Source organism: Desmodus rotundus, chromosome 9 (genome assembly GCF_022682495.2).
Source record: "Desmodus rotundus isolate HL8 chromosome 9, HLdesRot8A.1, whole genome shotgun sequence".
Lineage (NCBI taxonomy): Eukaryota > Metazoa > Chordata > Mammalia > Chiroptera > Phyllostomidae > Desmodus > Desmodus rotundus.
In genome coordinates, this window is record NC_071395.1 from 91,242,220 (window position 1) to 91,257,581 (window position 15,362).

Genomic DNA, 15,362 nt, shown 5'->3' on the forward strand with positions numbered 1-15,362 from the left:
TTTCTCCCCCTCTCTTTCTCCCTCCCTTCCTATCTCTCTAAAAATAAATAAATAAATAATTTTAGTATAAATAAAATTTCAGAATAGTTTTACCTCTGTAATACTATTTTTGTCTTGTCATTATCTACATATGTGTATTTTAGTCACCACAAATTGTATTTAAAATATTTGAATTTAGCCCTGTATTATTTTTTTTACCTTTTACCTTTAAATATTTTTCTAGCATAAAGGAAAAAGAAATGTCCTTTATGATTATTTTCAATATTCTTATTTGGTGGGTTCACAACTTATAACTGTGCCTCATATGTTGAAAATTTATTTAGGTTATTGGTATCAATTGCAGTGACCAGCTTTGTGTATAAAGATTTTAGGGGATATGTTAATTGAGATTTTTAAGATTGAGTAAAACACCTTGCCAGAGGATATGGACATTTTTATAACTCTTGCTACTTAATATCACATTACTTGCCAAGAGGAAATTAGTATAGCATTTAAGGCAATGAGTATGCATACCAATTTACCATGATTTTGGCATCATTAACTAATGTACTTATTCAAGATATTTGTGATACCTCACTAGAGGTATAGGGTATCTAAGAAGGAAGAAAGGACAATTTCCCAGTGTTCATTCATTATTAATATACTGGTATGTCTTACATGTTTATTCACTACTTTGATCTAACTTTTTGGGTAATTTGTATTAAAATTTTTTCATTAGCTTTGATATACACTAGTTGCAGGAAAGAGAACTTCAGAACACCCCTTACCCCAAGTCATTTTGAGTGTATGGTGACAAGGATCCATAGCCATTTTTTGGTATTCCAACAACTCCCAGAGCCAAGGGATAATTGCATCTGTGGCTTTATTGCCTATACCTCAGAGACCCCATATGATTGACATTTCATGGGTGAGCCTATTAAAAATATAATTTATTTTGAAATATTGAAATTAAAACTTACTAGCCCTAGGTGGTGTGGCTCAGTGGATTGAGTGTTGGCCCATGCCAGTTTGATTCTGTGTCATGGCACATGCCTGGGTTGTGGGCCAGGTACCTGGTTGGGGGCAGGGGAGAGGCAACCGATCCATGTGTCTCCCACACATCGATGTTTCTCTCCCTCTCTCCCTCCCTTCCCATCTCTAAAATAAATAAATAAAATCTTTTAAAAAAAGAAAGAAATGAAAACTTCGCAGATTCTTTCCTCCTCCCTTTTTTCATTTCACGGTATTTTGAGCATATATTTGATTTGTATGGTCCAAAAACAGTAGGTCACTACCTGATAGCATTAAGATTTTATTAATTTTTTCTATATGTATAGAAATATACATATGTATTATTGAACAAATTATGGTTTTCTAGAAAGAGGCTTCCAATTGCATTGGTATGCATTGGTGTGAATTTAAGAAGAATTAAGCACATTTGAATTTTCTTATTTGTCTCAATACTGAACTTACATATTCTTATTACCTCGTAGTTGAAGATCTGGTCATTTACTATGTACTTGTTTTGCTAAGCTTCTGTTCCACTGAATCATTTAGGTCATTTCCCTCTCAGTAGGCACTTACTACTTTTAGTCTGCTAAATATTTTGGTTCCACACTCCCTTCTCCTCAGGCAAAACTAATTAATTGTTTTCTTTTTCTTTAGTCATACAAGTTTTCTTTTTCAGGTTAGCTATCAGAAATTTGTAGGTGCTTTATTTAAAATGCAGTAGTGCTGTTTTTCAGGCTGGATGCTATTAAGTGTTGTTGATAGTGTATTATTTTTCTTCTCCTTATTCAGACCGAGTCTGTTTCTCAGCCACTGGAAAACCATGGTGCCTCTGGTCATCCTTCAGAGTCATTAGCTACAAAATCATGTGGAGCATTGAGACCTGTGAATGGAGTTATTAACAGGTGAATTGCCTCTTCTACTTACACACTCAGAGTAGGCTTGTGAAAAATGAGTTTGGAGCTCCTAGTTATCCCTAGCTAGACTAACCCTGGTTTGAAGAAGCAAAAACCTCATCACTTAATAATATTGTGCATGTCTTCCACTGTAGCGACAATGTTTTAATTAGCATGCTAGTGTATTTCCCTTTTACTTACTGAGGCCTAAAATTGACTCATTGTGGAGAAATATGAAAAGTCCTACAATTACTATGAATCATTGTGTTTGTAGAATTTTCTCAGAAGTGTTTACATAAACTCCTCTACTCTGGAACACATTAAATCCATAAAGACTGTGTTTTGTAAATCTGTATTTACGGAAGTTTAAAGAATCCTCTACAAGTGAAAAATACATGCGTTTCCCTAAAAGTTGAGTTTCACGGGAGAACTGATTCTTAGGCAGCTCATTAACCTTTGCAAAATTCATTGTTTTTTAATTCATGTTTCCGTTGTAGAAGAGAACTTACTTGATCATTAGAGCCTGAGTTCACTTACTGACTTACGCACTTTACGCAGACACGACAGAGGTAGTGTCCACCAAGAGCCTTACAAATAAAAACAGGCACTGCACACATAGTTAGATGAGCAGACATGAGCATCAGGACATGTCTGCTAATCCTCTTCTGCTCCAGAACACTTATTTTTGTCTGTGAACATTTGCAAGAAGAGGAGGTTGAAGCAGCTTTGTTTCCTTGAGTCTTCTGAGAATTGAATATTCTTCCTTCCTCTCATGTAGTCTTCAGCCTGTCTTGGCAGACCACATGCCAGGAGACAGCTCTGATGCTGAGGAACAATTACATAAAAAGCAACGACTGAATCTAGTTTCTTCATCAACTGATGGCACCTGCGTGGCAGCCCGAACACGTCCTGTACTGAGCTGTAAGAAACGGAGGCTTGTTCGACCCAACAGCATCGTTCCTCTTTCTAAGAAGGTCAGTACCAGTGAGACTTGGTCATTGTTAAACCATGAGCCAGATGCCCAGATAGAGGTATTTGTCTTTTGCCAACTTTGGTTCATTTAACTAGTGTTTTCCAAACTTAGCTAACCACCGAGATTTCCTGGGGAGCTTTAAAAAATGCTAAGCTCCTTAACTGTGTTTCCCAGAGATTCTGATTCTCTTGCTCTAGAGTTGGGCCTGGTAATTTTGTTTTTAACGAAACAACAATAAAAAACTCCCGGGTGACTCTTCAGCCAGGTTTGGAAACCATTGGCTTGAGCTTTTTAGTAGAAATGGGAGAGAGGAAGTTCAAATGCTGCAGTCAACATTGTGAAGAATAGTGGTGCCTTCTCACTTGTATTATCATCACCAAAAATGGAAATGTAGAGAGTGCTTTCCTTTAAGAATTTCCATTAAAATTTATAAATTGGTATTAGTAAATGCATATTTACTAATCTCACAGAGAAAATGGAGATTAATTCACAACCACAGGAAACCAGCAGATTTGAATTTATTCTAAAACTAATGAAGTAATAACTCCAGTAAGTTTAATGTCATGTAGTGGTTAAGAGAATTAACTTTGAAGAGGGTAAACTTGGGTTTGAAGTATGGCACTGCTACTTAGTATTGTGATATGGGGCAAGCTAACACCTCCTCCCAACACCGCCATCCCCTACTCCACCCCCAGACTCTGAAATCTCACAGGGTTGTTTGAGAGTTAAATGAAATATATGTAACTTGCTTATGGGGTGTCTGGCTCATAAGTTACTAGTACAAAGTGGCTGTTACTGTTATCAGTTGTTCATTCACTCATCCAGAAATATTTACTGAGCTTTCTACAATGAGCTAGCTAGATCTGTTCTATCTACTGGAAATACACTAAACAAAAACCTCATGAAATACATTGTTGCATGAGACAGAAAATAAAACAATAAATGAAGTATACATGTGACCTATAATGTTAAGTGCTGAGGGAAAAATGCAGCAGAGGAAAGGAATGGGGACCATCTGGTTGCTCAGATGGAGTAAAGCTTGGAGGCTTTCCAAGGCTTGCAGATAAGAAAGATAAGGAAGAGACTTAGAGGAAGGCATGGAGTGACTAGTGAAGTAGAAGAAAAACTAAGGGGGTGTGGTATGTGGAAGGCAAATGAATGAAGTGTTTTTCAGCCCTGGCTGGCTTGGTTGGAGCCCATTTGTAGCTGCAAGGGTGGTGTCATCACCTTATCCTATAGACTGGAAGGTTGCAGTTTTGATCCCTGCCCTGGTTGGGGTGTGTATAGGTGGCAACCAGTCGATGTTTTCCTCTCTCTCAAAGCAGTGAAGAAAGGTCCTAGATTTTTTGGTTTTTGTGAGTTTTTTTGTTTTTTTTAAGTGTTTTTCAGAGAGGAAGGAATGATCAATCATCTGTTAGATACTGCAGACAGGTCAAGTTAGATAAAGAATGAAAATTGACCATTGGATTTGGTGGGGGCCAAGGTTGTTGGAGACCAATGTGTACAGTTTAATTAGGGGGGAGAAGAGTGAAATTCTGATCAGAGTAAGTTAGGAGAGAATGGGAAGGAAAGAACTGAGGAAACCATCATAGATAACACTATCAAAGAATGTTTCTATAAAGGTGAGCAGAGAAATAGCATGTTTGAAGGGGAATCTTAAGATACAACTATTACAGTATGTTTGCTGATGAGAAAAACTAATGACAGAAGAGAGGGGAGAGGAAGAGAATTGTGGGGACCATTAGTATTTGGATAGTGGCTTTTCGGTGATTGGCTTACTTTGTTGTAGTATGTGTTTAGACTATAATGTTGCCATGATCTTTTTTTTTTTTTTAAAGGAAAAATATTATAAGTGAAAATTAACCATGAGCCTGTACCATTTCTCTCTTGTTTATTCCTCAGACTACCTAAACTACCAAAATACCAGAAAAGAATAAGATATTTGGCAGGTTTCTCATTGATATTTGAAGATACAAACACATTTTTAAAAGATAGTTGAGGCAAGGAGAAGACATACAAAGCATGCTCTAAAGACCCTTTGACTCTAATACCAGTTGCTGAAACAATCATCCTGACAAATGCAGAAGTAAGCTGCATGGGAAATAAGACAAATAAATTTAGTTTGGGAAATAAACCATTTGCTGGTTATAGCAGAAATACTGGAGTTCTGCCAAAGTTGGAGACAAGGGCCATTTTCTCTATTTTTGTTGCTCAACAATATGAGGGATTTTCATTGTTGAGCAAGCATCTTGCCTTTTATCATCTTGAGGTGTTTGATTGGCCAAGCAAATTTATTCAGCAGGGGTTTTTTTAGTGCCCACTGTGTTCCAGGTCATCTGAGTTTCATTGGTGGACAAAAGTCCTTGTCCTCATGTAGTTTACTTTCTGGTGGCAGGGCTAGATAGCAAAGAAGTTAACAGATAAATCATTTTCTGATATTGGTAAGTGGCAGTGAGTTCACATTTACTGTAGTAAGATTTGTTTTCAAGTTTCTAAAGAAAAAACCTTAATGAGAACTGTTTGTTTCTGGATTAATTCATACTACTTTTGTAATTCATTTCCCTCTCACCCTCCTACCCTCCCAAAAAAGTTGGGTACTAGTATAATTACCAGAGTTCAGAATGTAAAAAACAAATGTTTAATGGCAATATTGTTGCTTACCTACATTCTAAATTACTTCTACTGCATTCCAGAAGCAAATATAAAACTCACTTTAGGGAGCTCATTCAGTTACTGTTTTACCAGACTGCTATCTTAGTTGAATCATGGCTGGAATTTTATTCTACCAAGTTTTATCAGCATTTTTGAAATTGGAATATAATAATTGAGACATACTTTTAATGTAGTAGCATGTCTTTTTGCCCCTACAAGGCTGTTTTTATGTCACTGGTATTTTAAAATGAGTGACTACAATACAAAGGGTTCAGTAAGATAACCTTGTTGGACATAAATGGGAATGAGACCTATTAGTGAATTATGAAAGGCTTTGGATGCCCAATCCAAACTGTTGATTTGGCTTTATCTCCTGAGTTTAGAGAGTTTTAGAGTTTTGAGCAATGAAGTGTCATACACTATTTTGGGGAAGCTAAATCTGCAGGTAGTGTATCTTGGAGTGGATTGGTGCAAGAGAGACTGGAGGCAGAAAGACAGACTAACAGTAGTAATGCTGGAAGAAATAGTAGTCTAAAGGCTCTAAAGTATTGAAGATGCAATGGATTTTTAAAGTAGTCTTAAAAAAGCATCAGTAGGGTGTCATAAGTGAATATTAGAGTTAGGAGGACAGAGAGCTTTGAGAATAGGAGAGTGAGGTTATTTTCTATGGAAATCAGTAAAGCTTGGGGAGAATATGAGGTACTTTCCTGTATCATGATTTTATTGTAATATTAGGACAGATCATTGCAATTTGCCTGTGTTGTTATTTATTATATATTTCATCACTTTAAGGGTCTAATATGTTAGATGTTAGTAATTAGCTAAGCCAATGAAGAAACAGTCAAGTGGGAAGTATTGATAATGTATCATGTTTATTTTGTGGCCTGCTGTTTCTTCTGTAAGGTAGATGTTTATGACTTAATCTAAAACATTAGTTTCTAAATAGTGAGATTTTAGATCAATAAAATTTTTAAAATAAATTTGAGACCAGTGTGTATGTAGGGTTACTTTTTATTTTGTCAAGTGAAGTTATTGTATAAACTGGATCATAGTACAGGTGGTATTTTTTCACCCTGACTGGTGTGGCTCAGTGGATTGGGCGTCCTTCTGCAAACAGATGGTATATTAAAAGGATAAAATAAAATGCCTTGAAATTTTGGAGTGGGACTTACACTTCTTTTTAATTTTTTTAAAATAACATTTCTTATCAAATGGTTTGACAGTGTTCTGGCATGGTTTTCAAATTTTTATAATCTGTTGGAGGAGTGTAATTATACAGGAGGATCGCTTTGGGTTAAATTTTAGAGTTAGCTTCTGTAGGATTCCCAGTGGTCCTCCACTTTTTTCCTTTGTATCGTGGTTGAGGAACATAGAGGACATTCTCCTAAGGCTTAGAGCCATGATACTTGTGGTTGAGAACTGAAGAACTAAAATGATTGTGAGTCAGTATCAAGTGAAAAATTCTATATCAATGGGATATCTTTTTTATTGATAGGAGATTCTTATGATAGACTTTGGAGGCCCAACTTTCAGTAGTAGTTTTTTGGGAAGGAGCAAAGGTGCCATGTGGAAAATGGTAGTTCCTTAGGAATTAAAGCTACTAAGAGTACTCAGAAATCACCCAGTGTTTAGAATACCAACCTCTAAACTTTTATGAAAGTGTATTATATATGAAATCAAGGTGTCAATCCTTGCTGCCTCTGAAGGCTGTAGGGAAGAATTCTTTCTTGCCACTTCCTGCTTCTAGTAATTGCCAGCAGGTCTTAGCATTTCTTGGCTTGTGGCAGCATAACTCCTGTCTCTGCCTCTCTCTTCACATGATCATCCTCCTGTGTGTCTGTGTCTGCATTTTCACATGGTCTTATAAGGACACCAGTCCTTGGATTTAAGGCCCACTCTAATCCAATATTCCTGTTAAATGATTTACAAATAAATAAGGCCACATACTGTGGTTCTGGGTGGGATTGAATTTTGGGCAGGGTCTGGGGAGGGGACACTATTTTACTCAGTATACTGGCCTTTGGACGTTGGTCCATGTCTCTACTGCATATGATAGGTGGATCATTTTCTCAATTCTAAATCTGGAAGACAAGTTGATAGGTGCTATTCTCAATTCAATCCCTCGGTTTGCTCTGAAATCTCTGAAATAGTTGGACTTCCTTTACTCCCACTGCCAGTTTCCTGGGGCTCTTGTGCACCACTGAATTTATTTTATGAAGAACGACAAGCCCCTGTGTATAGAAAAACTTAACCAGGTTTACCTGCCTCTTCCCCTAATTATTTTAGTTCTGTAAAGTATAAAGAATGAAATAACAAACATCTGTGTACATACTACACTAAATGTTAATATCTTGACTTCTTTTATTTCATGGTTTGTTTTCTTAAAGATTTTATTTATTTTATTTTTAGAAAGAGGGATAGGGAGGGAAAAAAAGGAAAAACATCAGTGTGTGGTTGCCCCTCGCACTCCCCTACTGGGGACCTGGCCCCCATCCCAGGCATATGTCCCGACTGGGAATTGAACTGGCGACCCTTTGGTTCACAGGCCAGCCAGCATCCAATCCACTGAGCCATATACCACCTAGGGCCACTTCATGTGTTGTTGTGTTTTAATATTTAAAAGAAAATTATAGATAAACAGTGTTCCTTTTATTTTCTGCCTCCTTTACTTGCTTCCTTCCCCATAGGCAACCACTGTCATGAATTTGATACATATACTCCCATTTCGGGTTCTTATTTGTACTACATACACTTATGCATGAGCACAATGCAGTATTGTTTAGTTTAAAATTTGTATAAAACTGTATATAGGTCCAGGCCAAGTTGCTCAGTTGGTTAGACCGTCATCCTTACCCATATGCCAAGGTTGCAGATTCAATCCCTGGTCAGGGCACGTACAAGAGTCAACTAGTGAATGTATAAATAGGTGGAACAACAAATCCATGTTTCTCTTTCCCCCTCTCTTCATTCCCCCTCCCCCTTCCCTCTCCCCCTTTCCTCCTCTTCCTTCTCTTCCTCCCCCTCTTCTCCCTCCCTCCCCATTCCCTTCCTCTCTCTCAAAAATCAATCAGTCAAAAGTTTTTTAAAAACTGTGTGTTTATATATATATATGTTGTCATGGTGTGTACATGTTCTGCTATTCGGTTGGTGTGGTTTTTTTTTTAACTCAATTGTGTTTTCAAGATCTCTGTTGATATATGTCACTTTCAGCTTTTTCAAGCAGTCCACATTTCCTTTAAAAAGACATTGTTTGGGTGTGAGTATATTCATATCCTGTTTGTTGACTTCAAGGTTATAAATTTAACGCATATGTTTAGCTTATTAATTGTATTCATATCTTCTGTATCCTTTGGTCTTTCTGGGTTTTTTTAAGAAATATATTTGATATGTAACATTGTATAAATTTAAGGTATACAACATGTTGATTTGATATTTATATTGCAATATGATTGCCATTGTAGCCTTAACTAGCACATCTATTATGTTACATAATCATCATTTCCTTTTTGTGACCAGATGGAACAATGAAAAGAATAATTAAGATCTAGTCTCTTACCACTTTTGATGTTTATAATACAATGGTCTATTATCACTATACTGTGTATTAGATCTCCAGGACTTACCTATCCAGTAGTTGCAAGTTTGTACCCTTACACAACATTCATCTCATTTCCTCATTCTCCCCCTCATTTCATATATATTCTCCCCCCCTCCCCCCATATAATTACAAATGACTGGTTAGGTACACAGGAGTCCATGATTGTTAGTTGTTCTTTATTGTTTGCAACATCATCATTATGTTGTTTCCCTTTTGGTCTATGTTAATGCTTTTACTTTAAATAGGTTTCTTTGATAAGTACTTGCTAGATAATTCTTTTTTTCCCATCTCTTTTAGTTTTTCTGTGTTAGTTTGTTTTAGGTGTGTTTTTAAGGGGTGAGTTAAATCTATTTACGTTTACTTTGATTACTATTATATTTGGAATCATTTCTCCCATAACTTTTTTTAAGACAGCCTTTTCTTGCATCCTATTCCATCCTCCTTGCCCAGTACATTCTTTAGTAGTCCTCCACCGGCATTCTTATGGTTGTAGAGTCTGTCTGTATATATTAAAAACAGTTATATGTAAATATATACATGTGTGTATTTGTGAATACACACAGTATAGATTGACTTTATTCTTGAACGATGGCTTTTAACTGCATGTAAAATTTTATTTAGCACTTTGATGGTATTGCATTGCCTTCTGATATTATAGATGAAGATTCTGATGTTCCATTAAATGTTTCTGTGTAGGTTATCTGTATCTTCTCCCTGGTAACTTAAATGCTCCAACCTCCTACCTTTCTTGTTGTTTTTTTCATTATCAAGGCACATAATTAGAGAATGAACTACTTTTTAGCCATTTAGGGTCTTAGTCTGTACCTTTGTTCTGAGAGTTCTGTCTCCTGAGTTTTGAAATTTTTCTTCTCTTTCATTCTCTTTTTAAATATAAAATATCTGTTAGATTATTGCAGATTCTTATTCCTAACTTTTTTAGTATATTTCAATTTTATCTTTTTGTTTTGTGCTTTACTCTCTGTAATCTTAACGACTGTTCTGTCCCATCTATTCATCAGGTTTCTTTCTGGCTGTGTTTAGTTTACTGTTAAACCTGTCATTTGAGTTTTTTTACTTCTGTGTATGCTTTTAATTCAGAATTTGTGGTTACTTTTAGAAACATCCTTTTCTGTTCTTGTTTTATTACTTCCATTCTTTACTACTTTGAACAATTTAATATACTTCTTTTAAAGTTTTCACATTGTTATATTTCCAGCTTGCTAGGGACAAACTCTTCCCATTTCTCCATCTTCTGACTGCCTCATGTCAGTCGCTGTTCTTGTGTAATCTTTCACAGTGATCTCCTCTAGGGCAGGGGTGAGGGAGGCATGTTTTCTGTATGAGTCCTAGGATCCCTGGGCTATGGAAGAGTCCTTAAGGCACAGTTTTCATTAGATTCTGAAAAAGCCTCAGGAATGTAGGTGAATTTTGAATGTCAAATTTTTAGCTTAAAGTTCCTACACATAACACAGGTGGTATGTTTTCAGACCTCTTATCTGAACAAGGGTTGGGTCTGGGTTTTCTCTTTTTCTAGGGTGACTTTTCCAGTAATGTTCCAAGGTGGGTGTTAAAACTTTTTCACCATTTCCCTGCCTAGCTGACCAAGGCTTTCTCAACATTGCCTTCACTTTATGAGTTCTACTTCAGTTTCTTGCACCTTAGAATTTCCTACTCCGATTCCAGCTATAAACCTTTTGGCATTGTGATAAAGTCTGTGGGCTTTTCAGAATAAATTTTTAAAACATAAAATATGGACTGTTGGGAAACTCAGTAGTTGAAATGGTAATTAGAAAATTGTGGTGTAGTGACATGTATTTCTTTAGTAATACACTAAATATCGAGATTTAGCAGCAAGTATAATAACTGTCATGATTTCAAAGTATAGCTCACCCTTGAACAATATAGATAGGGTTCAGGTCACTGACTCCCTTTGCAGTTGAAATCCACGGATAACTTCGACTCCCCCAAAACTTAAACCCATTAATAGCATACTGTTGACCAGAATCCTTTCCAATAACATGAACAGTTGATTAATACATATTTTGTATGTTGTATATATTATAAATTCTTGCAATAAACTAAGAGAAAAAAATCATAGAAAAATATATTTACTGTATATATTGAAAAAAAATGGACCCGTGCAGTTCAAACTTGGGTTGTTCAAAGGGTAAACTGTAGTGACAAGCATGAAGATACTTCAGAATATCTGCCCCCACTGTAATGTGATGGGTGAATCAATTTGGAGAGCACTTCATGATGTATCTGCTGCTCAAAGATTCATAAAAGATGATAAAGACTTAGAAGTCTTACGTTAAAAAGAGGAAACTCTTTGTTTCCCTAACTTATTTGACAAAGGAACCTTGTAAAGTAATACTGATTAAACATGCTCATGAACTACTAGAATTCCAAGAGAAACATTTCAGAACATCTGCTTTATGCTCTGTAATCTCTGTGTAGGTAATGTTTATATACTTGGCAATACTGAAATTAAAAGTTTAAAAAATGAAAACTTTACCCACCAACAGTTTTTATTTCTTAAAACCTCATTCTTAAATTATGACTAGATTCAGATGTTTTTAAATATCAACGAAATATACAGAAATGTTCTGCAACATTGACTTAGTATTGATCCCACTTTATTTTCATATATAGTCTTAAAGTTTATAGAAAATAAACTAATGAAAGATCAAATGATTGCACATTTTCTACCAGTATTTCATGCACTTGCATTTGCTTTAATTGCTGTGTGCATGTACTATAGATTTTTGAGTTGCATATATACAGTTTTTAATATTACTAGTATTGGCATTTTAGATGCCACATAGGAAGTAATGCCACAGTTTGTTTAACCATGCCACAGTTTATTTTTCCCTGTTACATACCACGTGAGCCATGAGCATTTTGACACAAATTTCAAAATCATTCCCTATTCCATTGTCATCTTAGTCCCTTTGGTTGCACCATCAGTTAGTTCTTTGGGGATCTAGTTTCTAAGTAATACTTAGCAAAGTAAAAGCCTCTACTATAGTTATTGGTCCTGTTTATATTACAAGTTTAGGCTGTATTGAGATTGAATCAGATAGTATCATCTCCAGCGTTGTGGGTTATTATTGCCACCAATAATGCTTTTAATTTTAATGGTGATTTTTTTTTTACTGCTGTCAGAGACTACTCTGTTCAGATTACCAAGATTTTTTTTTGAATTACTTTTAAAGTTTATTTGAACAAAGATCCAGATAATTAATGTCCATATACATTGCAGTGAGTCTTTTAAATCTAATTTTATAGGTTTCCTCTTTATCTGTTTTTTCCCTTGCAATTTAAAAAGTTTTACGAAATGCTTAGGTGTGATGATATTTGCATTTGCTTTTTGCTTGGGTTTTGCAGTTTAGTAAGTCTGAGTATTGGTGTCTTTTTCCCCATTCTGTCTTCTCCACCGGGAATGCCAGTAACAACACATTGGGCTTTGTCACAGTGCCCTGAATGCCCTTTATATTCTCTTCTGTATTTTCCTGTGTGTGTTTTTTCCCTTTTTTTGTTTTTTTAAATCTGGTTGCTATTAACTTATCTACCAGTTCTCTTATTCTCTCTTCTGCTGTGTGTCATGTGAAATTTTTCTGTTGAGTTCTTAAGTTTCCATTTGATTCATTTATACACACATGATTTTTCTTGATCTTTTCATTTTTCTTTTCCATATTTCCCTGAGCATATTAATCATTTATATTTATTTTTTTATAAATGTTAGCTGACTCCAAAATCTGGATTACTGGGTACTCTGTTTCTGTTGTGTTGTTTTCAGTCAGTGTAAGATACTACATTTTTAAGAGATCTTGGCTGTTTCATTGTTCTCTCTCCAGAGCAGATGTCACCTTCTTCCCTTTCTAAGCATATAGAATGGGGGCTGAAAACTTCAGTGTGCAAATTGGGACTGAGCTGAGTTGCATTTGGGTTATAGTTTTGGTGAGGCTTTGTCCCTCTCTGGTCCATTCTTAGAGCATAACCTTGTTTCTTAACTCCCATCTGGGAGAGCCTGGTATGTTGACCAGTGCCCTGCCCCCTGAACTCTTAATTCTAGTCTCCTCATCAAAGTGAGGCTGCCCCAGCCCTTCTCCCTATCTTTTAGAGGCTTTCTGCTTAGTTTCTTAGCTTCCTATCAACCGCAGCTCAGAATTTGCTAAGTGCCTTGGAAAGGTGAGTACCTGACATGTGTCATACTTAGTTTTCTGTCTTTCTTTTCACTGGCAATTTGGTTCTTCAGGTGACTTATGTTGTCTCTTTAGCCGTATAAAACCATGAAAAGCTCAATTTTCTGTCCCCCAAAGTGGCCACCTACCAAGCAACCAAAGTCTAAGCATCTTTTTCGAAATCACTCATTGTCCTCAAGAAGGTGTGTACCTTCACACTTCCATGGTTCTTTGCTCTCTGAATCTTGGTTCCTCAATATTGTTATTGTTTTAGCATTTCTCTTAATAGCTTAAATTTCTTGCTTTGTTTTTTTACAAATCCGGCCTTTCTAGTTATTCTCAGAGTTGCTGGTTTGCTGTAACCTACCCCTTTTCCTTATAATTTATTTATTATGAAAACTTGGTTATTTATCCCTTTGTATCTGTGGCTTGTTTTTTTTTTTCTGATTGTATCCCTGTAGTGTAGCTTTCTTGCCTTCTTGACTTTATTGGATACTGGACATTTAATTTTATGTGGTTGAAGTATATGGATTGTGTTATCTTCCTCTAAAGAGGCTTTGTTTTCTTGGCAAGTAAGTTACTTGAGGTTCAGTTTTTCCTTTATTAGGGATGAAGAGTAGCTTATTTAATAGTTAACTGCACTCATCAGTAGAGATCTTCTAGGGCCTTTCTTGAATGCTCCATGCCACTTTTCTAGTCACAATCAAAAGCCTCCCACTTGTGTGAACTCTCGGAATCATTCAGTTCACAGCTTCTCATTTGTTCCTTGCCTGACCTGATGGAGTTTCACCTTGTACGTGGGCTTCAAAATGAGCAAACACTTAAGAGGATGTCATGAATATTTTTGTATGGCTTCCTCTTCTGGAGAACTCTGCTTCACAATTTCAAGTCATCTAAGCTTCTGAACTTCATCTCTTGGAGTTTCTTTCCTTAACTCAGTGAAACCACTGTGATTGTGTAGATCCATCGCTCTGCCTGCTGTGCAGTCTGTAGGCAGTGTGCCTCCATGCAGAAAGCTGGGGCTATCACAGAGGCCACCTGGTGTTTCTCAGTTTTAGCTGTATGTTGTCCACTTTCCTAGTTTATGGCTGAAGGATAAATCGGATCACTGTTATTGCCTCATAGCTGGAAGTAGTTCCGTGGTTATCATTGCTTTTTTTCCCAAGATTTTATTATGAAATTATTCAAATATGGTAAAGTTGAATGATTTTACAATGAATAGCTGCCAGCGGTATATTATTATCCCCAGAGGCTACCATTAACATTTTGCCGTATTTTATTACATATCCCTGCGCCTATCCATTCATTAATACTGTATTTTGCTGTGTATGATGCGCTCCTGTGTATACTGTGCACCCATGTTTTTGGCCCAAACTTTCAGGGAAAAAAATATTTTGACTTTTTAATTCAATTTTTTTTAATGTATATTTAGAAACAAACTGATCATATTCCAGGGTGTTCTTTTGCATACAGATATAGTTACTGCATTCTAAAGTTACACTTTTAACGCATGAACGTAAATAACAATTAAAAACATTTCTATAGATATGGAATTAGTACTACCCATGTATAATGTGCATCCTTATTTTTCCCCTCAAAAACTTGGGCAAAAAAAATGTGCATTATACATGGCAAAATACAGTATGTTTCTACTGTGTCGAAAGTCAGGGATGTTCCTCTGCTGCATTTCCTGAAAACTGGTAGTTGGCGATAGAGTCTTGAACAAATTTAATTTTGAGCTTTGTCAAGAAAACAAAAGGTGTCTTGGGAACTTGCATCAGAAGACATGTAATGTCTTGTCTCTCCTTTTGTGTTACCAGGCATTGGTGGTCATTGCCTGGACCTATTATTTCATTAGGAGTTGAATAATGGAGGTATTCTACTTGTATCGTTTCTATTTCATTTATTAGCTAGGCTTTACCTATAAAGAGAAAGTTTTACCCTTTTCACCTATTTGTTTACCCTAAGTTATAGTTTGTATAGGAAAAAAAAGCATGATGAGTGTTTTCTTCTTTTTGCCTACTAGTTTTCAAAATAATAAGTTGGTTTCCTACCATCTTCCCAGGGCAATC

General features: G+C 36.1%; 1 protein-coding gene across 6 annotated transcripts in view; it reads left to right on the forward strand.

Moving 5' to 3' along the window:
* KANSL1 (KAT8 regulatory NSL complex subunit 1) overlaps window positions 1–15,362 on the forward strand; it is a 158,010-nt gene that overhangs the window by 124,003 nt on the left and 18,645 nt on the right. For all 6 annotated transcript variants that reach the window (XM_024573062.4, XM_053911764.2, XM_045182476.3 and 3 more), the window contains 2 exons: window positions 1,780–1,892; window positions 2,662–2,857. In XM_024573062.4, coding sequence (XP_024428830.2) covers window positions 1,780–1,892; window positions 2,662–2,857 — 309 coding nt within the window. The remainder of the gene's footprint in view (window positions 1–1,779; window positions 1,893–2,661; window positions 2,858–15,362) is intronic.